Source organism: Piliocolobus tephrosceles, chromosome 5, assembly GCF_002776525.5.
Source record: "Piliocolobus tephrosceles isolate RC106 chromosome 5, ASM277652v3, whole genome shotgun sequence".
Taxonomy (NCBI): Eukaryota; Metazoa; Chordata; class Mammalia; order Primates; family Cercopithecidae; genus Piliocolobus; species Piliocolobus tephrosceles.
The window spans coordinates 26,954,481-26,979,445 of record NC_045438.1 but is presented as its reverse complement, the minus strand read 5'-3'; the positions used below and the strand labels follow the sequence as shown (position 1 = coordinate 26,979,445).

Sequence of the window (24,965 nt, the reverse complement as noted above, 5' to 3'; positions counted from 1 at the left end):
CCCTTCCCTTCCCTTCCCTTCCCTTCCCTTCCCTTCCCTTCCCTTCCTTTCCTTCTTTCAGACCACTCTATTGAATTCTCATTTTCAGATTGATAAAATGGGATTAGACAACTTTTATTTATTTATTTATTTTATTTTATTTTTGAGACAGGGTCTCTCTCCATCACCCAGACTGGTTCACTACAGCCTCAGCCTCCCAGATACAAGCAGTCTCACCTCAGCCTCCCAAGTAGCTAAGGCTATAGCTGAGCACCATCACACTGGCTATTTTTATCTTTATATTTCATAGAGCCAGGGGTCTTGCTATGTTGCCCAGGCTGGTCTTGAATGCCTGGTCTTAAGTGATCCTCCTGCCTCAGACTCTCAAATTGCTATAATTATAGATGTGAGCCCTCTACCTGGCCTAGAAACCTTTAAATGTATGCTGTGGAGGAAGTTTGCTCTATTTTTGCCTCTTAAGTAGGGATGTAATCTAAATATCTCTTTATGATAAAAGTCAAATCATGAGGTAAATCCCCTTGTCAAATGACTCATTTGTGGAGTAGCTCCATTTCTACATTTGCTTACCTTACCTAGAGAGATGTTAATACATGAGTTCAGAATTTTTCTCTGAACTAACAGTGGCAATGCAATCAGAGTACAAATAATATCAAGACATTAAAGACCTAACTTGGCATCATTCCAGTATAATGTTACATAAAGGAAATGTATTCTCATAATAGACAGATGCTCTGGGAAATGTATGAACTATCATATATAGATGAATTCCAATAAGTAATTCTAAAGAACTTATAGTTACAAAGCAGAAAAAAGTTTACTTGATGCCTTTATGTGGTATAATCACATCACAATATATGTAACATACAAAGATGGCTGTAGAACTCAACTGCTCCCTCTAACCTATACCTGATCCATCTTATAGGCAAAAACATTTGAATGCCTAAAATTTTGCAGATGGCTATTCTTCATGTTTCTTTTGATTTCGGGGATTCTCATGCTTTAGAAGCAAAAGATCTGGTGCAATGAAGCATTTAAGGAAAAACGTAGATGCTTTTTGATTTAGGAATTTAGGAATTCCTAAATCATGTTTGATTTAGGAATTTTCAAGAGGAATTTTGAAGGAATTAGACTTTGCCATATATGCTCATTTTAAATGTTAAATCTCAGGATGAGATTCCACTTGTACTTAGTGGCTCTTGTAGGGGTTGGTGGATTTTCTGGTTAAGAGTTTAGTTTGTTTCCTCCCTTTCCCCTCCTTCCTTCCTTCCTTCCTTCCTTCCTTCCTTCCTTCCTTCCTTCCTTCCTTCCTTCCTTCCTTCTTTCCTTCCTTCCTTCCTTCCTTCATATATTGTAGGCATATGGAAAAGTGTATGTTAAATATATAGTTTGATAAATGTATAGCTAGTTGAATATTACCAGCACCCCAGAAGTGCTACCTCATTCCATTCTAGTTAATAACCTCCTCACCCAGAGTAACCACTGTTCTTGGCTTATAACATTAATAAGTAACAAGTATATGTCATGTTACATATGAATAGTTTATACTCTTACCTAGTTTCTCTTATTTATTATTAAGTTTGTGAAATCCATATTGCTGCATGTAGCTATGCATCATAGAACATCATTGTTATGAAATCTGTTGTGTGACTATGCCACAATTTATTCATTTTTCTGATGATAGACATTTGGTTCTTTTTCACCTTGAGCTATTTACAATAGCAGTATATTAGTATACTAGTATATGACTTTTCAGGAACAGACAGGCTCATTTTGGGGTAGCATGTACCTGAAAGCAGAATTGCTAGGTCATAGAGTATATTTGGGTCCCGAGCTGAGAAGTCTCAAATTGAACAGCTAAAGGTAATTTAAACTCCTGGAGGCTATAATCGTCTGGCACAAGTCTGGCACTTGAGTTGGGATAATGCCACTGGCTAACTGAAAATTGGAAATGGTGGCACCTAGAGCAAGTGTTCTAGGTTCCAGTGAACAAAGGGAAAGTTACTTTTTTTTTTTTGACTAGCCTCAGAGGTCTCATTACATCACTTCCTCTGTGCTTTACTTGCTGAGACAGGCATGAGGTCTTTCTGGATTGAAGGGGATCCAGCTTCTCTATGCGAGTGCTATCAGCGAATTTGTAGCGCATTTTCAGACCACTGCAGTGACTAATGTTATTTTGTGCCTTTATTTCATGTTCTTTTTGTTATCTATTGTAATAGTCACAAAATCTATCTAGTATAGTTTGATTGTCCTCCTCCCCAGCCATTCTGACTGTAATTTCAATATCACTTAGGGGACACCTTGGTTTAGAGAGCACAGTCTTAACCATTGATCTTTTTCCTCACATAATTGACATTGGTTTTATCAAGAAGAAAATATACAACGAGTACATTTATATCTCTGTTTCACATAGTTTGCATTTATACATTAAAATAAAATAACTTTCGAAAGTAGATTTAAAAATATCCAGGTACAAATTAGTGGCTTTATAGTTTAAGGAAATTATTATGCCGTATAGTAATGATACATCTGGTATACTTCTCTGATTAATTTCCAAGTTTAGTGTCTTGACATTTGTTCAATGTCAGACTTTTAATTTAAAACCTGGACATAGACATTTAAAGATAGCTAATGCATGAGGGGCTTAAAACCCAGATGACAGGTTGTTAGGTGCAGCAAACCACCATGGAACATGTATACCTATGTAACAAACCTGCAAGTTCTGCACATGTATCCCGAACTTAAAGTAAATTTTTTCAAGCAAAAAAAAAAAAAAAAAAAAAGAGAGAGATTTAAAAATGTCATTATGTGGCACTGGAGCAGGAATTGATACCCTTCAGTTACAATATGAAGAGCCCTCAGCTATCAACTTACATTAGTGCATCATTTTACAAAATTTCATACCAAAGAAACATGGTACCTTCTTCTTTTTCCATCATATTTAAAATAGTAGCCTTCCTTTCTCAATTCTTTATTCATCTTACGCCCACTGATTGAGATAATATTTTCAAGAATCTTCAATACCTATGAAAATATTAGTACCATTTTATGTCTTATGGTTCTTTTCTCCAGCAAATTTTCAGCTGATCTGGCTGAGTGTGGAAAAGGATAGGGAATTTGAAATTCACAGAAAAGGATATGTGAATAGTCTGGATTGGTAGCCATTTTATGTCCTTATTTTTTAAAGGCATGGTATTCATCAAAGTAGACTAGGAAGCTCTCTTGCTACTTAGGAACAGTAGCTGTGAAAGAAGATCCCAACTCCCTAGCTGTGTAATTGCATTACTCATGCTCTAGAAACTCTTTTACTAGTCTAGAAGCTTTCTCTTGCTGTGCAAGATGGATTATAGAACTAGGCTGCCTTCCAGTATTTCATATTTTGGATGATATGGCTTACTTTGATATTTTGAAGGTGTGAAAGTGAGTGTGTTCAAGGGGAGTTGAAATAAAAGGTCTTTTGCTGGCTCAGCTGACACACTGGTATAAGATGTCTTTGAACAGGTAACTATTAACATGGTTAAGCATCTTAAAAATATTATTAACTTGTTATTTTGTCAGATGAGTCTATAATTATTGCTTACCTTCAGCTTCCATCTATTTATAAAACTAGATGTGGTGATTTTGATAGCACTTTGACTATTGAGGACAGGTATTTTTGGTCCCTAAAGGAATGCTAATGGAATTAGATGATTAAAATAATTTTTCAGAGGTCCTTATAGTACCGTATTGATAGATCTGCTTTTACTGCCTTCTCTTTTTTTCCCCCATCATTAAGTCTATATACTCTCCAATTACCCACGAAAACCTGCCTTTCTTAGTTGAAAGACTTATTAGAAGTACCTAATAACCTGTCCTCTGGTTCCCAGGTCACGTCCACCTGATGTTTTTATACCATTGCCACCAGGATAGCTTATCTAAAGTCAGTGACTCCATGTAATGAACTCATGTCTCCTTAAAAGTTCTCTCTCTCTTAATTTAATCCAATAAGACACATGGTTGGTTTTTGTTTAATTCCAAAATTGAGGCTGTTTTTGACAATTGCTAATTTATGTCATTTGATGTCCCTGAGTAAATATATATTGGGAATTTTTATGTTATAAAACTTAGTTGGATCTATATAAGCTAATGATAAATTTTCTTTGCTATGAAGATCTTAAAGTCTCTGAAGATTTATGGTTTTTTGACCTAAAGAGAGGCTTATAATTATGACTGCTCTGGAGTTAGTAGTACATACATCAATCTTGTTATCTAGTGGAATTTTATATTGACTGAGGTCTTGTTCCATTAGTTTTACTATATCATCACAATTCCTTTTTCATAAAAAAGTAAATATATTAGTAGTGTGTACAGGGATGTTCCTGGACAAGTCATCGTGACTCTGTACCCTACATAGACATGTAGAAGTAATAGGTAAATAATAATTCCCCTGATTAACTTAGGGTAAATAAAGTCTTGCATTTTACCTGACCGGAAACCAGGGTCATTGTGTGGAGGATGCAAGTAGTGTGTCCTGTTTTACTGCAGGTCTGAGTCATTACATTTTAAAATGGTCATCAGTTTTTGGTTTCATGTACTTAATATTGACTTCATTATTTGGTATTAACTTGAAATGATTACAAAGTATGTATTTATAATGAACATATGCTTGTACATTGTATGTTACAAAGACAACACAGTGGAGTGTTTAGACCTGGGGAGCAAGTTGGCAAACTTAGATTATGTTTGATTATAACTAAATGTCACAAAAATTTCCTGATTATGTAGTTTTAAAATTTCTTAAAATTTGGAATTTAGGCTGATGACATTTTACAAATGTATTTATATTCTAGATGTGGAAGATTCAAGATATTTTTAATAATATTTTTTCATTATATATGCATATCACATATATTTACATATATGTATAGTTCTGTATATATGTATACTACACACACACATCTATAAATAGAGATTATATTCTCATTATAGTGATTTTTACAGTGGAATTTTTTTTAAAATTGATATCTCCTTGTTTACTGGATTCAGCCATTGTGTCTTAATATGTATTAACATAAAATGAATGTAAGTAGTGTTATTGTACTCCAAACCCTTTTGCCTATAATCTAGAATGGAATAATAGCCAGTACTATATAATCTAGGCATATTCAACAAGTAACTGGGACATATATTGCCATTGACAAACACAATTCCCCTCCTTTCTCCAACCATATTTTTTAAATATTTCACCTTTGTTTTTAAAGAGTCACCTTTAACTCTTAACATACAATTATTTAAAGAGTCACTTTTAACTGTTTAAGGTGACTGATGATACGCTGAGGACATCACCTGTTTATGGCCCTAGACTTCAGTGACCTGAACCGAGTTAAAGGCTTTCCTGGTTTTATTGCTGACTTGATTGTTATTCCTGGAATCAACTGGATGTTCTTTTCTTGAAATACTATGAACAGTTTGAGCACTGACAAAGCTGAAATGAGGTATTAAATGGCCATGAGAAAAATCTCTGTATTTATTAGCTTATGACTCATTCATAGGGATTTGTAACTTTCATCATATCATGGTTTGCCATCATGTTGACTGTAGTACTGAGAGAGGCTTTTGTAAAGTTGTTAAAATTATTGCAATAATTTATAATTCTAAACCAATTCACTACATGGATATTAATGAAGAACAGAGTAGTTCTGGACAAAATGAGACACAATTTTTTAGTTTCCTTATAGTTTGATTATGAGCTAAAGGACAGGTAAACTTTACTTTTTAAAGTTCCATCACCTTTTCATCCACCCTAAATATGAACCTAACCTTGTTTTAGTTTCTGCTGACATCTAAAACAGTGTGCTGCAGCTGTGCCTTTTTATTTCAAGCAGGTAATAAAGTTATTGCAGCAATGTTTTCAAATCAAGGTGAATAAAACGCCATGGTAATGCATAGGATATAAAATTCAGTATGCAAAATTTGCAGTTTCATTGCTGAAATGATTCTTCTTAATTCAGCACTTTAGACAGCAGGAAAAAGCCATGTCATAGACATTAAATACTGTAATTCTACAGATCTTGCTTTTCAAAAACTGAATATATATCACACAGGGACTTGAGAGACAAAATCATTGTTGAATATGAAGAGCAGCGTATTTAGCATCAGAATTTTCTCCTACCCTGAATTAAATTTTTGTTCAAGGGACACACACGCACACAGACACATATACACACACACACACACACGTATTAGTACAATTATATACAATTTCTTATGGATCTTATATATTCGAATTAGTTTTAAAATACATAAATCGGAGTGTTTTCTTCACATGGAAAATACTTAAAACATTTTAATTGATGTGATTTGTTGAAAAGGCAAAAAAATAATTAATGCTAGAATTGTAGCTGTGCCTTTTTTTTTTTTTTTTTTTAACAAGCTGGGTAAATCATATGATTCCACTTGGTCAGTAAGCAGTTGCTTAGAATGTGTTCTTTTGTTCCAGTCAACTAACTCATTTAATTAAATAGTAACAATTTGTAGGCGCTATGTATCAGTGTCAGGGCATTTGGCTTGCTACATGGTTCAAAGTGCGAGGTGTTAAATCTTCCTTTTTAAGGGCTTAATGTTAACACCTGAAAATTAAATAAGTACATAAATAAAGTTTTGGTATAGTGTTCTCCAAGTGTCGATTCTTACACTAAATTGTACGTTTTAAAATAGGGAATAGGTAGAATTTACTTAGTTTTTTTCCTTCCTTCCTTCCTTCCTTCCTTCCCTCCTTCCCTCCTTCACTCATTCCTCCTTCCCTCCTTCTCCCTTCCTCCCTTCCCTCCCCTCCCCTCCCCTCCCCTCCCCTCCCCTCTCCTCTTCTCTTCTCTTCTCTTTTTCTGATATAGGGTCTCACTCTGTTGCCCACACTGGAGTGCAATAGCATGATCCTGACTCACTGCAGCCTCAACTTTCCCAGGCTCAGGTGATCTTCACATCTCAGCCTCTCGAGTAGCTGGGACCACAGCTGCCACCATACCTGGTTAATTTCTGTATTTTTTGTGAAGATGGGTTTTCACCATGTTGCCCAGGCTGGTTTCAAACTCCTGGGCTCAAGCAATTTTGCCCCCCTCAGCCTCCTAAAATGCTAGGATTACAGGCATGAGCCACTGCTCCCAGGTGATAAGTTTTTCTTACAGTGGCCTGGGTATTTGGGGGCATTGTTAAGGCAGTCATTCATTCTATAATAATAGTATTGAACTTTGTCAGGTGCTATAAGAAACACTGGGAATGTAATGATGAGAATGTTTTATGGGCACATAACAAATTGTATTGAAAAACAAGGATAAAAGAAAAAGCTGTCACTCATGGTCCTGGAGTTCCCTGGTCACTGCTATTAACTTTTTGGTATATTTTCTTCTGTTTTTGGTGGTTGCTGATTTTGTTTTTTCAAGGATATACTTTTTACTTTTAAAAGTGAAAACTAATGATATTTATAACTTGTGTTGTGTTGAGAAGTTACACCATGATTTACCTCCCATTTCCCCATCATTGATTATTTTGATCATGTTTTTACTTTCCTTTTAAGCAAAGACTGAAAGTATCTCCTTATGATAAATTTCTCAAATTGTTATTACTTTACACATATCTATTTCCTGATATATAAATTATTTTCCAAAAATATTGTGATCATTTCACTTGCCTATGAACAATTCATGTACTCACATGCCAATTTACACGTGTTTGCCTGGCCACAGTCAAGCCCATGTTAATAAATGATCACTCCCACAGCCACGGAACTTGTACTCTCCTCAATATTCTGCTCCATTGCCCTTTTGAGAAATGGAAATATAAGTGATGTAGATTTAGGTAGGGATAAGTGGTGAATTTATTATTTTCAACATTGTTAAAATTATTTTCTATATTGTTGAACTGTTCAAGAGGAACCTATTATTGTTTTGGACTAGAGAATTTTTTTTTTTTGCTTCAAATTTATTAGGTTATAATTAACAAATAAAATTGAATATATTAAAGTTGTACAATGTGGTCTTTTGGTATATGTATGCAATTTGAAATAATTATCAAGCTAATTAACATATATTTATCATCTCACCATTTATTTGTGGTGAGAATATTTAATATCTGCTCTCATAGAAATGTTGAAGTTTACAATACATTATTATTAATTATAGTTAACTATATAATAATTATAGTAGATCTCCAAAATTTATTCATCTGAACAAATTCCGTATGCTTTAAATGTTTCTCCATTTCCCTATAAACTACCTACCCTGCCCTGCCCTGGTCCCCATGGTAACCACCATTCTACTCTCTGCTTTTATGAGTTCAAGTGTTTTAGATTTCACATATAAGTGAGATCATGCAGTATTTGTCTTTCTATGCCTGGCTTTTGAACAATTGCCCCCAGTAGGGAGCCATTGGGAGAGAATGAAGAAACTTTGTTTAGCTAAATATAATTAATAGTAATAAAAATATAGTATAAACAAACATATGTAATATCCCATTAAATGGACACTTTATTATTTCTAAATCATTTTTCCCCTTTTATCTAAAGTTTTCTACCTACTTACCATTGTGAAATCATATGTGCTTATTTGATGGTTCTCAGAAGTTATTCGTGTGTGAAATATTGTAAGCATAGGTAGTGAGGCACAGTACACACTCTTTCCTTAGTTCATCATAGCTATATGCAGACACCTATCTAATTTTCATAGAGATCGTAATACATAGTAGTAGCTCCTTCTGATTGATACCTACATAGGTGCTGGCATAAGGGCCTCAGGTCAGCCAACATCCATACTTTGTGGTGTCTTAGCATTAACTTTATTTGACCAACAGTACAAGCTTATGAGCCACCTAAGTAATATGATTTGAAAAAGGTCTCCAGGCCAGGTCTGGTGGCTCACAACTGTAATCCCAGCACTTTGGGAGGCCGAGGTGGGCAGATCACCTGAGGTCAGGAGTTTGAGACCAGCCTGACCCACATAGTATAACCCCATCTCTACTAAAAATACAAAAATTAGCTGGGCATGGTGGCATGTACCTGTAATCCCAGCTACTTGGGAGGCTGAGGTAGGAGAATTGCTTGACCCTGGGGGGCCAAGGTTGTGGTGAGCCAGGATCACGCCACTGCACTCCAACCTGGAAAACAGACTAAGACTCTGTCAAAAAAAAGTATCTATCACTTGAATTGATGGTTTTAAAAATAGATTTTAATATAACAAAACAAATTTAACTAAATTCTGTTACTGTACATATATGTAAATAAAACTTAATAGTTGTTTATATTAAAAAATGTATAGAATTTGCTGATTACATTGTAAGCTAAAATGTGAGCTAAATTTATGATGAGTTGTTTGAGTCCTAAGGAACTTGTGAGGATTGAAAATTTGAAGTTTCAGAAAAGTAACAGTGTGAAATCATAAAAGAATTCTCATAAATATATCTGGGTTGCAGTTTTTAAACTGGCATGGTAGGAGAAACCTTATTAAATCTAAAAATTTTCAAATGTACGCTTCTTATTTTAACATCTAAGGAAAAATTAAATTGTGTTATTGTACATATGATATTTAATGTTCAAATAAATTGCTTCTAAATATGAATAACCTGCTTTCCGTTTGTTATGGGAATAAAGGTCATCTTTCTATTCATCAGTGATATTAAGTTTCTTGAAATGGTCAAGAATTTATTAAATTGTGTTACCGACTTGTTGACATAAATTAAAATCATTTAAAAATTATTGTAGTGTAAGCTGATAAATGCCTGAATTAGATGGCCCAATGTTGTCATTCTTCCTCACCGTAACCTCTCTCATGTCCATTTTCTTGCACTTCCAGTAGGTAGTGGGGAAGAAAACTAAACAATGAGAAGCATTGTGAATTTGTTGTCTAACAGGAACCAGAACTGGATAAAAATTTTAGTGAGGTAAATTGTAAAGTAACAGAGTAAAATTGACTTCAACGTGATTCTTTCATTTAAGTAAACAAATGGTAGCAAATAAAAGATATTCCATCTCCAAGGCAAGCATTCTAGTGTTGATGGAGCAATGGACTCCTATAAAACATGATTTTCATCATCTCTGTTATTCCCTTTCACAATAAATAGTAAAAAGAAAAATATGGGCCGGATGTGGTGGCTCACTCCTGTAATCCCAGTACTTTGGGAGGCCGAGGTGGGCGTATCACGAGGTCAGGAGTTTGAGACCAGCCTGGCCAATATAGTGACACCCTGTCTCTACTAAAAAATACAAAAACTAGCCGGGTGTGGTGGTGTGCACCTGTAGTCCCGGCTATTTGAGAGGCTGGGGCAGGAGAATAGCTTGAACCCAGGAGGTGGAGGTTGCAGTGAGCCGAGACTGCTCCATTGCACTCCAGCCTGGGTAACAGATGAGACTCCGTCTCAAAAAAAAAAAAAAAAAAAAAAAAAAAGAAATATGATATAGATAAATTATTAACTTTTAAATAATCTGCTACTCTGAACCCAGCTCAGAAACTTTCATAGGTGAAGTATTTTCTGCTCACAAGTGTTCTATCAAACTGGAGAAAAAGTGGAGTTGAAATATCTGGCAGGAGGAAGGATGAGATCATAGTCCATGTCTGTGGTAGGCTGAAAAATGCCCCCCAAGTAGATTCTAATCCTTGGAACCTGTGAATGTTCCTTATATGGAAAAATGATGTTTGCAGATGTGATTAAGTTAAGGATGTTGAAGTGGTGAGAAGATCCTGGATTATACATATGGGCCCTAACTGCAATCACAAGCATCCATATCCATATGGAAGTCAGAGGGAAATGTGACTGCAGACAGGTGAGGAGAAGGCAATGTGAGCAAATGAAAGGAATTTGGAGGGATGTGGACACAAGACAGGAGTACCAGCTTCATCAGAAGTTAGAAGACTCAATCAACTGATTTTTTCCTAGAGCCTTTGTAGGAAGTATGGCCTTCTGACAGCTTGATTTTAATCGAGTGGTACTGATTTCAGATTTCTGGCTTCCAGGACTTGGGGAGAATTTCTGTTGTTGTAAGTCACCAAGTCTGTAGTAATTTGTTGCAGCAGTCATCGGAGAATAATGTAATATCATTGCCTCCTTCTATAGTGGTAGGACTAATCCTAGGATACTTTATGTCAAGGCCCCATTGACAAATAAAACCCTTAGGAAGGAGGTAGGATTGAGAGATATTTAATTTATCTAATTGGGAAACTAAATGTAGAAGTGTCTTTTGCCTTGACATTTACTTTGTGCTGACTTTTCCTAGATTTGTAGCTTCTATTTCTTATTCTATTAATTAACTGAATTCTGGTAAGTGACACATGTGTTTGTTAAATAGCATTATATTAGGAATAATGGAATGGGAATATTCTTTCATAATGATTTGCTTGATTTCAAGACACTTTTAAAAATTATTTGAAATAAAAACAAAACAATTTGAATATATAATTGGGGTTTTATGATAGGTTCGGTTCTAGAATAATGAATATAAGTCATTAATTGAAAGTTAATTGGTAACATTGGCAAAGTTTATCTTATAGTTTGGGGATTGCATGCTTCAGTTGATACCTCCTGTACAACTGGGATTTATTCGCACCACACCTCTGGGTCTGGTTATGTATTAAGTTATGAAGAATATTAATATTGCTGCAGAACAATTACTTGTTCATTTGTGAACTGATTAAAATTCATGCATAATTTATGGAAATGAATAGAGATTTTATAAATAAGCCCCATTGTTCTCAAGGGCCTGAAAACAAAATACATATGCTAATATAAAGCTACTTTTTACCTCCAACATAAAAATTTAATATGTAGTGGTATATTAACCTCATTAATGCTAGATTTTACATCTGAAAATCATGCTGTTAATCTATATATATGCTTTTAAGCCTCTCTTAACATTGCCACATTTCCAATGAGCAATTGCTTTGATTGCTGGCCTGCCCCCATTTTTGGCCTGACCGTGGCAAGTAAGATGGAAAACTGGCCAGAGTGAACTACTACCCTTCTGACCAAGTCTTGACTGATTGCATCAAACTCATTTCTTCATGTACAAACAACACTAGTGTTGAATATTAATTTTCATTGTTAAAATGTATATGCTCTATGGCAAAACAGAACAAAGCAACCTAGCATCACACAGGGCTTGTTGGTGTATTTAGGAGTTGAGTCTTTAAAAATTCTTCAAATAATGCCTAGTGCACGAATGAGGAAATTGTAATATGAAGAAGTTAAATAATATATTTAAGATTACACCACTATTAATATGTAAGCATTTTTTCTAATTAGGTTTCCAGACTACAAATTTTTGTTTTCTTTTATATGTCACTTCCCTAAAAATAGAAATGTTGGAATTAATGTTATGCTTTACTTTTTCACTTATTTCTCTTCTTTCTTTCACTTGTTTCTTATGTTGTGGTATGGCTATTTTTTCTTTCCTTCCTCTCTCATCTTCTGCTCTCTTAGGTTTTCTCCTTATTTTCCATAGCGATAGTGTGCAGAGTTTTGATTGGTGAGATTCAACATTTGATATACACACATAAGTTCAGGTTTCAGAATATCTATAAATTTATGATTAACTATGTTTTGTTATGTATAATTCACTTGGCACATTGTTCCTGTTTATTCTACCCCTACACTGGGGTAGAACCCTAGTGAGCTGTAAATTTAGCATTCTTTCCTACTTAAATTAGTTAGTATATGAGCCATCTGGAATGAAAACAAACATTGCACCTATGAGGCAACTCAGTTTATTCACAAAATACAGACTGCTTCTTAAAATATGTGCAGCATTTAGGTAATCTCGGAAGACATTTACATTTTTTCTGTTATGTTCATTTCTCGATTCAGTTTCATTTTAGTTTAGGGTTTGAGAATACATCAACTTTCTCCCTGTCTATGAAAACTTTTTAAAACTCTGAGTATAAAAGTTGTTAGAGCAGTTGGTAAAATTTCATGGTATGAAATGTCTAGTTCTGTCTTTCTGTAGTTCATAAATGAAAATTCTAAACTGTATTTCATTCAAACTTTTTTCTTTTGTGAATAACTTCTCCATTGAATTCAGTTGTGAAAATGGAAAGAGTTCACCTGCTGTGCAATTTTGACTGCATATTGTTTAAACAATTTGCAGACTATCAGGAATGCATGTTGTAGTTAAAGTTTATAAATCATGTGTTAACCACTTTTTTATAGAAATTATAAATGTTTGCACTTCATATAGCATATGTTATCATCTTTGATCTTAGTTTTGTTTTTGTTTTAAACATGAGCACAGTGAATCCCAAGGTCATGCGGTTCTACCAATAATTAGTTTAAAAGTTGTTGCCAGAATGAGCCATGAATACTTGTGAGGAGTAACTTATGTCCTTCAAGTGATTTTGGACAGAAAAGTATTGATATTACATTCATGATTTATCAGTCTTTTTTTCTATATAAATTTCAGTTTAAAATAATGAATTCATTGATTTCTTTTTACAGTGTCTCCCCTACAATGTTATATGGATACCCAATGTGTAGGACAGCCTAACAATTAATAGCTACTCAATTAATGTTTGTCCATATGAATTTTGAAAGAATCTTCTTGAAAATTACTTTAGCCTGTGTAGCAGTACAGACCAGGTAATCTTATTCCTAATTTTAAGGTTGTTTGTAATTCAGAGGCTTTTAAGCTAGAAAACTATACTTTTATACAGTCAGGTTTAACAAGAAAATCCTGGTCTGCACCTGAACATTCTTGTTTCATTTAAACTGACATACGAAGGTAAAATCTGTCTACAGGCCTTGTTTGCATTATATTTTTTCATGCAATGCATTGCCATTGAAATAAAAAATCCAACTAGAAAGATATTGATTATGTGCTCATGACTTCCCTCTATTTGTGCCTTCTTCAGTCCACCCCATACCTGGAGTGGGTTGGGATGAGGGAGCATTTTGTGGTTGTGTGTAATAGTTTTACCTTATGTGATTTGCTCCAACTCTTAAAAAAAAACTTTTAAATCAATTTTTGAGCGATTACTACTTTATTAAGATTAACACTTTCTTTAGGTCTTTTGACTTTCCCAAGAAAAATGAGAAGTGTTCCATGAATTCAGAGAACTTCTTGACTTATTACTCCTTTTGGAAAGACCATACGAACAGAGCTATAGTTGTTGAGTCCTTCATAAAGTTCAGTGTCTCATTTCAGCGACATTGTTCTAATGAAAGAAAAAACGTGCTTTAATATGTCATTCATAATTTCTGTAAATTCAAACGTTGAAGTAATGTTTTCCAAAGTTTCTTTCAAGCAAAATATCTTAAGATATCCAAAATTAAATTATAGTGTGCCTTTGACATTTGAGTTTAATAGTTGGTGAATTGCCTTATCTTATGCTGCTCCCAAAAGGCAATGATGTTTAGTGATTTGTGATTGTGCCTAGGTGTAAATTTAAGTTTGTCATACTGTGAGGCAGGTTTGTGGAAACAAGTTAGCACCAGGCATCAGTTTCTGAGTTCAGTTATGCTATTCTTTCTTCCTTTACTCATCTGTAGAAACTGTGGAGAAGTAGCAAGGAAAGCAAACAGAAAAATACCTCTTGGTCATAGTTCATGAATGAAATAAATTGTGAAAGATCTACTCTCTTAGAAGCTAACTAGAGCTATCCATATCTAAATATTTTCTTTTTATTTCCTTTGTATGCTGTGCCTTTACAAGATTATCTCCTGAAAAAAAATGTGTTTTCAATAAAAGAAAAATTATGTTAAAATGGTCATATGTACCTGCAAACTTATATGTTCTTTAAAAGTACAATTGTCACATCATGCATGTTCTAGTTTTCTTTTAAGTATTTAGTATGCATTTCTGATAAATGATCCATTAAGCATTTAGGCCTTATTAGACATTAATATAGCTATGATTATTTTAAATCTTACTAATTGAAGTGCCCACTCATCTTTCCTAGAACCACCAAGACCCATTGCTCCTCCTCAGCTACTTGGTGTTGGGCCTACATATTTGCTGATCCAACTAAATGCCAACTCGATCATTGGCGATGGTCCTATCATCCTAAAAGAAGTAGAGTACCGAATGACATCAGGATCCTGGACAGAAACCCATGCAGTCAATGCTCCAACTTACAAATTATGGCATTTAGATCCAGATACCGAATATGAGATCCGAGTTCTTCTTACAAGACCTGGTGAAGGTGGAACGGGGCTCCCAGGACCTCCACTAATCACCAGAACAAAATGCGCAGGTAAGACTGAGTAGCAGGCCTTTCTACCTTGTGAAGAAATCTAGCATAAGACACATTAATACATGCAGTATTGAAGGTTCTCCTTATTTGATATATGATATAGTCACACTAGTAAGAGTTCCAATGAATTAGGTAAATCATCACCTTGATTATGTCATAATTTGACTGATTTGAGAACATGGGAGTGCTTCTCTATTATCAATCCATGATTATTATGAATCTAGAGTCTTTTATTGGCATGGTAATTTTGGTGAGCCTGCTACATATTCAGTCCAAAAATCTCTGATAGCTGTAATTGAAAGTATTATTAGGAGAAAAAATCAATTTAGTTCAAGCAAACACCGAATACTTTTTTTACCATGTGGAAATTATGTCCCTCAGTAATTTTGTTATAGTCAGTGTAAAGGCCACATCTTATAATATGGATAAGAAAAGTTAGTCTGGACAATGCCTCGGTGAGATAACTATTTTCTTCAGAATGTCCTGTTGTTGAGGACAACCTTGAGAGCTTGACACCCGGCTGCAGATCACAGAGAGATTTTCCTTACATGTTAAGCCTTTCTATTGCCTTCTTCATGACTAAAACTGAGTAGTGAAAATAATAGCATATGGAGAAAACACAAAAAATAAAATTAAAAATTGTATATAACCAGACATCATGGTTCTTTACCATGTTATAATGGGAGGAATTGTTAGCTATGAATTAAAAGCCAAGAGTTTAAATATCTAAGTTACTTGAGTACAGTTTTAGTGTAGTGTTTATTTTGTCTTTTGTTTCTTGAGCATCTGTTTATCATTGACAGTATTGTTGGGCTACCCACCAGGGGTACTGAGCTACAATCCAAGCAAAATCCATTTGGTTACCTGATGTATTAAAGAATAAAAATTCTTTAATCCAGAATAATACTTATATATCAAAAGCTCTTGCTGAAAGGTATTCACTAATAGGAAATTTAACTTCTCAACTATTAGCCTGAGACTTAGATGATAGAGAGTCCAATAATTTGCTGAATGCTGTATACATTTATCTGGTGGTTGAAAAGGAGCTTAAGATAGAAGATGTTGGGTAAATCTCCATGGCTCAGCCTAAATCTCACAATTTGCTTTTCAAATATTCTGTATGGCTATGTCCTTTCAATCGAGGTCATGTGACAAATTGTTTCCATGATAGAAGGTCAACTTTCCAAGAGAGAGGCAAGTTGACTCCGTAATCTCAACTAATCAGAGAAATCATTTAAAGAGGAAGCAATTCGGAAACTAAAAAGTAGTTCACTCTCTATTCCAAAATTAATATCCCATGCTAATATGCAAAATTGAATTATGGAGTCAATTTTACTAAAAATATTGCATACATATGTTTTCTAATAAAATTACACTTTTCTACATATACATAAATTTATAATGTATATATAAATTGTAACAATGTTGACAGTTTGGTGTTCCATTGGTTTCCCTCTTGACTTCCTTTGCCCAAACTACTTTCTTTTAAGTATTTCACCTGCTTTATTTGTTATTTTTATCAAAATAGATCTTTAAAAATTTAGCATTACCACGCAGTGTATTGTTAATATAATGTAAGTTTTGTTTAACTTAGGAATTATTTGAAATTGGTTCCAGACGTGAAAGCCATGGAGATTGCATGTAAATAATGTTGTGTTTTAAAGCCAGTTATACTGTGTTAAGTGGATAAAACATGTTAATGAATATTGATTTATCCCTATGCTTATGTTCTGAGTGGACATTGGACTGTTTAAGTAAAAATATTACTATAAAGTGCTTTGAAGTATTTTATTCTGAGAATAGCCTTATCTACGTGAGAGGCAATAGAGGATAATTAACTTACACTCATAGGTACTTTCTTGTCTCACTCTGTTGTCCAGGCTAGAGTGCAGTGGCACGATCTTGGCTCACTGCAACCTCTGCCTCCCGCATTGAAGCAATTCTCCTCTCTCAGCTTCCTGAGAAGCTGGCTTTACAGACACGCACTACCATGCCCGACTAATTTTTGTATTTTTGTAGAGATGGGTTTCACCATGTTGGCCAGGCTGGTCTCGAACTCCTGATCTACAGTGATCCACCCACCTTGGCCTCCCAAAGTGCTAGAATTACAGCCGTGAGCTACCGGCCCATAGCTGCTTTCTAACTTATAAATGCCTTGATATTTTGGAATTATACTAGTCTTTTTATCTGATTCCTTTTCTGAGAAACATTTAATTTGTGTATTCTTTGTGGCATAAAATGCTTTCAGGCTCAATCGCTTGTAGTTTTACTCCCAATGGTATTAAGTTTGTTTTTAAAACTATATTTCACATGTAATGAGTCTTTATCACACATGTTTACTGTAGCTAATTAATGTCCTCATAAGGTATGTCTGCAAGATTTTGGGGGAGGGAAATACTTATAGACTAGATTTTTCTGCAAATTTGAGAGAAACCATGGTTACTATTTCATCAGGAATGTCTACTAATCTTGCTCTATTATTAGAAAAGAAAGAGAAGCTTGTGTAAGTATATGTTGTATTAATTTTTAAAGTGTATAAAAAGGAGAAATGGAACATAATTGATGTATATAGTATAATTAAATAAAGAGTCAGTGTTAGTTAGCATTATAATGTATGTCCATCTACTTCCCTTCTTTAAAATCCATTTCTCTTTCCCCAAATTTCGGGTCCCCCAGACTTGAAATTACCAGTACCACTACTGGCCTCAGCCCAGAAGCTCATATCAACGAATAGAACACAGTTTATGTTAACTATGATATTAACTAAATTTTAGTACAGATTGCAGAAACTTTAAATGCTTCATAATCTTGGGAAATACCTCTGAGACTCCAAACATAACCTTTGGAGGAAGTTACCATCTAATTCTGTTAAATTCTGCATGCCTAAATACTGGTTCTATAAGAGGAACTGAATACTAGATTTATAAACCATTCTTTTCTATTAGGACTGGGACTATTCCTTGTTACAGCTGTGGAATTTGCCATTAATATCATCTGACTGAATAAATGTTGATTATTTTGAAGCAGCTATTTTAATAGTCTCAGCATGTTAGACTAGGTGGCTTTAAAAATAAGTACCAATCAAAAAGTAAATTACTTACAATTTACTGTTTTTAAAATTCCATTTTAAGGTATTTGAGACATTGACCTTTTATTTCTGATAATAGTAAATGTTGTTTATCTGACGGAAATCTGTCAATACATAATTTTCTAGCAAGTCAATACAAGGTTTTCCTTATTTATATTAATACATTTTACATTTTCAAATGAAAATGTAGATTTTTTTTGTGGCTAAGTATTGGTTAATACTACTGTAGAATCAACATATGAAGTGAATCTATCATGATATTTTATTTTCACACTAATCCTGTGAGTTAGATATATTATTTTCTCACTTTTTAGTTGGTAAATTTAAGACCCAGGAAACAAAAACAAAACAGTGACTTGTCCAATATCAGATAGATGGGCCTCAACTCCTTTTCTCAGACTTTAATGGCCTTAATATATATTCCTCTTATTCCTATCATAGGAGATTTCCTCCCTCTTATAATAGTATAGCATGAGTAAATAACAGCACAACAAGTAAGATCTGGAAGAGATGTACATTTTAAAAAATGGAGTCTGCATGGCTAAGTTATTCTCTGAGAAAACATAGGTTAATATTTGCAGCTTCAAATTTATTGAAAGCCCAATTGATTAGTACTTAACTCTCAAATATATGCTGTGTTTTCAATACTTTAAACGGTTAAAGTATAGAAGTGTATTATATTATCCTTTTCTGAAAATATCCTGTCTGGTTGCCAAAGCTATTTTTTTTTTTTTTTCCTTCCAAAGTGCATTATAATCATTTGGTAGCTGCAATTAGTTGCTTCAGGGTCTCTGACTTAGGAGAAGTGGTAATTACAGCCTATGAAGGCTGAAACCACTGAGGCCTACCTCATGCTTCTCTAGGAACCTGAGAGATATGATTATTTCACTGTTACTTTATACTCTGACCCATGCTATTGTTCACATAATGTTTCTTCAGGCACTTCAGAAATTTTTAAAAGGGTATAAATGTGAAGCTGTCTTAAAAGGGAAGTAATTCAAAAACTCCAATGAACAATCAGAGAAAGTATGCTTGCTTTTTTTCGGTGTGTCTGTTTCCTCTGGGTATACCATCTGGTATAGAAGCTAGGCAAATACTGTTTCTCTTTCTCTTATTAAATGGAAATAAAATAGGCCATCATCAGAAATTGTCTGTGTTGCATGCTTTGGCAATTGCATGTTAAAATTGCTCTTTTAAATTGCCTTCTGCTTCTGGGTAACCCATTGTGGAACTGCTTTATGATTAACTGACGTTTTAGCAGCATCTCCCTCATAGGGAAGGTCAATAGTTCAGAGTGTCCAGAACATAATACATTTACGCAGTTGGGAAAACTACTCTCTACTCTTGTATTGAAGTTCAATGCTCTTGGCAATTTTCAGTGAAACATTTAGATCTATGAAGCAGTGAAAAGGAGAGTGTCTTATTTTAAAAGTAAGCATTTACTAAAAATGCATTTTTTTCTTGTCCTAAATCCAAAATGAAAGGAAAAACAAAACAAAGTAATACCCAGGCATATACCAGAAACCACAAAGTGAGAAGTTAAATTTTAGCCTTTAGTCTGTAGCACCATCAGCAAAATGGTACCATATATTGATTTCTAGTGTGGTTTAAGATAGTTACCAATCACAAAGACTAGTAACCATTAACACTCAGCCTAGAGGTTAAAACAAAATAAACAACTCTTCCAAGAATTGGTTCGGTTTCACAATATAAGGATGACTTACTATTTGATTTAAATTGTTGGCTTATATCAATGCTTGCTTTAAATTTTTTTGAAATGCATGAACTGCTTATATATGATCTTTATATGGCTTTTTATTGTTTTTGAGCAAGAAATTTAAAAGAAATGCTATTATTATTACTGAATTCAAAAAAACTAAAGGTAAAATTCCTAAGAAAAGTAATGGAAGCAGTTCTTCAATTTTCTCAGGAATCTAAGAGTAAAATCCCACTTTAGATTTCTTTTTTGTGAGTAATAACCTAATTTTTGGTTTTTAGATTCTGTAGAGAATATTTCTGTTTGAAAAATATTTATTCAGAAAAGAACTTCTGTTGGCTTCTTTCTTCGTTAACAGTACTGTGTTAATTAATAGGTCTTCAAAGTTATACAACCAATGTCTTGCACTTAAGCTCCTAGAAGTCACTAGGGACCAGACCTATAAAAAGAGTAAATGCAAAGTGAAATGAATAAAATGAGAGCAAACTGCATGTTTTTACCTCCTAGTAAACACTGGTGATATTTTTGGGTTTCTGAAAATAGATGGACAGGTGGATTACTGGCTAACTCTGCGCTTGTGGTAGAACTGAGGCTGGCAGGTGAGCTGCAGCTAAGTATAACATAATCCACCTGTTGCCTAGTTGTTTGTATGATACAGACTGACATTACTAGATTTGTTTGTAAAAGGATCATCTCATCTCTGGAAGTTAAGAAAGGACTAGAAGCAGAGAGATCGTGAAAACATGCTTACATATATATAAATAAGTTCTAGTCTTCTCCATAGCATCTTTCTCATTTCAAATCAGAAACAGGAAATCCATAAATTCCTAGAAAATATTATTCATAATAATCAAGAAGGTACTTTTATAAGGGGATTTTAAAGATATGTTATAAGTGAATAACTTCATTGTTTGAATTACTTTTTCAAATATGTGAATTGTGCAATATTAATACACATAAAAAATGGTATAATACATTAGATTAGAAGGGAAAATCATGAGAGATTGGAGATAAATTCAAGAGCTACTGTGTATCAGATGGTATGTTTAATTATTTCACAAATTTTAGTGAGGGCCCCAGTTGTACACATTGGCACACACAGAACTACAGAAGATAAAACATTGAGAAGACAACATTCCTACTCTTAAGGAATTGACAGGCTAGTGTTATAACCATAGCAAAAGATCAGATGGCTGTAGATGTGTGGTATTATTTCTGAGGACTCTGTTCTCTTCTATTGGTCTTTATCTCTGTTTTGGTACCAGTACCATGCTGTTTTGGTCACTGTAGCCTTGTAATATAGTTTGAAGTCAGGTAACGTGATGCCTCCAGCTTTGTTCTTTTGACTTACGATTGTCTTGGCAATGCAGGCTCCTTTTTGGTTCCATATGAACTTTAAAGCAGTTTTTTCCAATTCTGTAAAGAAACTCATTGGTAGCTTGATGGGGATGGCATTGAATCTATAAATTACCTTGGGCAGTTTGGCCATTTTCACAATATTGATTCTTCCTATCCATGAGCATGGAATGTTCTTCCATTTGTTTGTATCCTCTTTTATTTCACTGAGCATTGATCTTTGGCAAACCTGAGAAAAACAAGAAATGGGGAAAGAATTCCCTGTTTAATAAATGGTGCTGGGAAAACTGGCTAGCCATAAGTAGAAAGCTGAAACTGGATCCTTTCCTTACTCCTTTTACAAAAATTAATTCAAGATGGATTAGAGACTTAAATGTTAGACCAAAAACCATAAAAAACCCTAGAAGAAAGCCTAGGTAATACCATTCAGGACATAGGCGTGGGCAAGGACTTCATGTCTAAAACACAAAAAGCAATGGCAACAAAAGCCAAAATTGACAAATGGGATCTAATTAAACTAAAGAGCTTCTGCACAGCAAAAGTGACTACCATCAGAGTGAACAGGCAACCTACAGAATGGGAGAAAATTTTTGCAATCTACTCATCAGACAAAGGGCTAATATCCAGAACCTACACAGAGCTCAGACACACTTACAAGAAAAAAACAAACAACCCCATCAAAAAGTGGGCAAAGGATATGAACAGACATTTCTCAAAAGAAGACAGGCATACAGCCAACAGACACATGAAAAAATGCTCATCATCACTGGCTATCAGAGAAATGCAAATCAAAACCACAATGAGATACCATCTCACACCAGTTAGAATGGCAATCATTCAAAATTCGGGAAACAACAGGTGCTGGAGAGGATGTGGAGAAATAGGAATACTTTTACACTGTTGGTGGGATTGTAAACTAGTTCAACCATTATGGAAAACAGTATGGCGATTCCTCAAGGATCTAGAACTAGAAGTACCATATGACCCAGCCATCCCATTACTGGGTATATACCCAAAGGATTATAAATCATGCTGCTATAAAGACACATGCACACGTAAGTTCATTGTGGCACTATTCACAATAGCAAAGACTTGGAATCAACCCAAATGTCCATCAGTGACAGACTGGATTAAGAAAATGTGGCACATATACACCATGGAATACTATGCAGCCATAAAAAAGGATGAGTTTGTGTCCTTTGTAGGGACATGGATGCAGCTGGAAACCACCATTCTCTGCAAACTATCGTGAGAACAGAAAACCAAACACTGCATGTTCTCACTCATAGGTGGGAACTGAACAATGAGATCACTTGGACTTGGGAAGGGGAACATCACACACTGGGGGCCTATTATGGGGAGGGGGGACAAGGGAGGGATTGCATTGGGAGTTATACCTGATGTAAATGACAAGTTGATGGGTGCTGACGAGTTGATGGGTGCAGCACACCAACATGGTACAAGTATACATATGTAACAAACCTGCACGTTGTGCACATGTACCCTAAAACTTAAAGTATAATTTAAAAAAATAAATAACCATAACAAAAATATAATAAGTGATACAATAAAAATATAACAGTAATCCAAAGAATAGAGGGATAATTTCTGACCAAAAATAATTTTTCCCAAGCACTATTAATTTTTCTAAACAGAGTTGGTTTAATGTTTCCGTTGAACAAAGCCATAGCCTTATCCATAATTCCTTACTTGTGAAATAATGCATAAAACAACTTCCAGGCAGTAGTCACCATAAGGATGGTTTGCCTTCCCTCTTTCCTTTCTACTCATAGATAGGAAATCTATATGGACAGATGGAGGTATTAAAATGAAAGATATAGTTCATATTCTAATTTAAATCATCAAAGTTGTTTGTGTTTTTTTTTTTTAAACTTCTGGGGTTCATGGGAGTATAAAAATGTTATTCTAAATTTCTATGGAAATTGAGAGACAGAGACAGACAAACTGACTTATAAGGTAATCAACACCTATACATTCTGCTAATGGTCTATTATGTTAGGAGTTCCCAGCCTAAGAGTCGTGAAAGTTGAACAAATATGAAATAACCTTTCCCAGTACCTTTTGGGTTTTACCTCAGGAGTAGGTTGTACAGTTAGTCATATATTCCAATTCATAGCACATTTCCTTATAAGTGGTATCATCAGTAGCAATGTAATTATCTTTACTGATAGAGTTGGGTTGTTTTCAGCTTAAAATTGGGTCATCTGACTGACTTTTTGGTAAAAAGCATTTGGCAATCAGTGTTAATGACACCATATTTATTTGTTCATAGTACTGTACCACATGCTGAGTCTGTTAACTGTACCATTAAGTACTCTTTTTATTGGCTTCATTTGTTTTTATTGAATTTTGTATAACTACAATAAATCTTCAGGTAGAAATGATTTGAATAACAGCATCAGTCTCGTGAAATGTTCTTTCCCCTCAAGTCCTAGGTTTTTTATTTGATATCAGGAAGTAGAAATGGCTTTAAAAGTAAAATGGTATATTTATAATATCTTAAATGATGATACCACCAGGAGGAGGATATGATGAAGACAATGACCTAGATAGAATTGTAAAGATGTAGATCCAGGCATCAAACTCTAAGGGATGTGTTAGTCACAAAGACAGGTTCAAGAGATCCAGCCTGTGAGTTTGAGACTTTTCTTTGATGGTGCCATTGGGGTCACTATGAGGTATAGACTTGCTCTTGATTCTCTTTTTCTTTACCTAGAGAACTTACTTCTGTCTTCAATTTTCACTCCCTATTCATATCTTTTGTTGAATTGTGATTTGTTTTCTTTGCTTTGAAATATGAAAGAAATCTGTAAATCAGGTTCTGACAGAAATAAAATGCAGTCATATTTTCTTGGTAGAGGTTGTTGGGGGAGAAGGACAGCTTCATATTTATTTTTTGGTCTCACTTATCCATACCCGTCCTAGGTATAATTAGCATTTTGGGGGAGTATTGGTCATTCTGTGCAGTTTATTGATGGAAAAAAAATGACATATGGATGAATCTCATTATTTTCATCATTTAATTTGACTCATACCTACATGGAATCATCAGCTTGGGATCTCACTTTCTGATCTTCATTGTCTTCCTACAAGATATGGCCTTATCATAGCTAATAATCACCAGAGGATAACTCTTCAATCCTCTTTCCTCTTCACCAACCTGAATGTTAACTGCAGAAGGAAATAAACATACTCAAAGGAAAGAGGAAATGAGTGAATTCTAATCCCATGTCTTCTAATTTATAGTAGACTTTGTGAACCCAGTAAAAAATGAACTTCAAAGGGCAGAAATTCATGCTGTTTATGTCACCCTAAGCAAGATCTGTGCAAATTCAGCTGTCACTACATATGATATGGCCTAGAAATCATTGAGTGATGTCCATTTTAATTGTCTCAGCCAAACCATCTCAGTGAAGTTGAGTTTAAAGAACTCATCTTTCATTCTTTGGCTGTGTTATTATTTCCTACTTCTACATAGTCCCTCACTACAACAAAATAATAATAAGAATCAGAAAACAGTGTATTATTACCTGTTGGTTAAATTATTTTAAGCAGTTGCTATATTCTGTCTTGTTATTCA

At 34.4% G+C, this 24,965-nt stretch overlaps 1 protein-coding gene across 7 annotated transcripts in view; it reads left to right on the top strand.

Annotated features, from left to right (window-relative positions):
* The window catches only part of PTPRK (protein tyrosine phosphatase receptor type K), a 555,246-nt gene that overhangs the window by 316,785 nt on the left and 213,496 nt on the right, over nt 1-24,965 (top strand). For all 7 annotated transcript variants that reach the window (XM_023230676.2, XM_023230677.2, XM_023230675.2 and 4 more), the window contains one exon: nt 14,910-15,203. In XM_023230676.2, the coding sequence (XP_023086444.1) occupies nt 14,910-15,203 (294 nt within the window). The remainder of the gene's footprint in view (nt 1-14,909; nt 15,204-24,965) is intronic.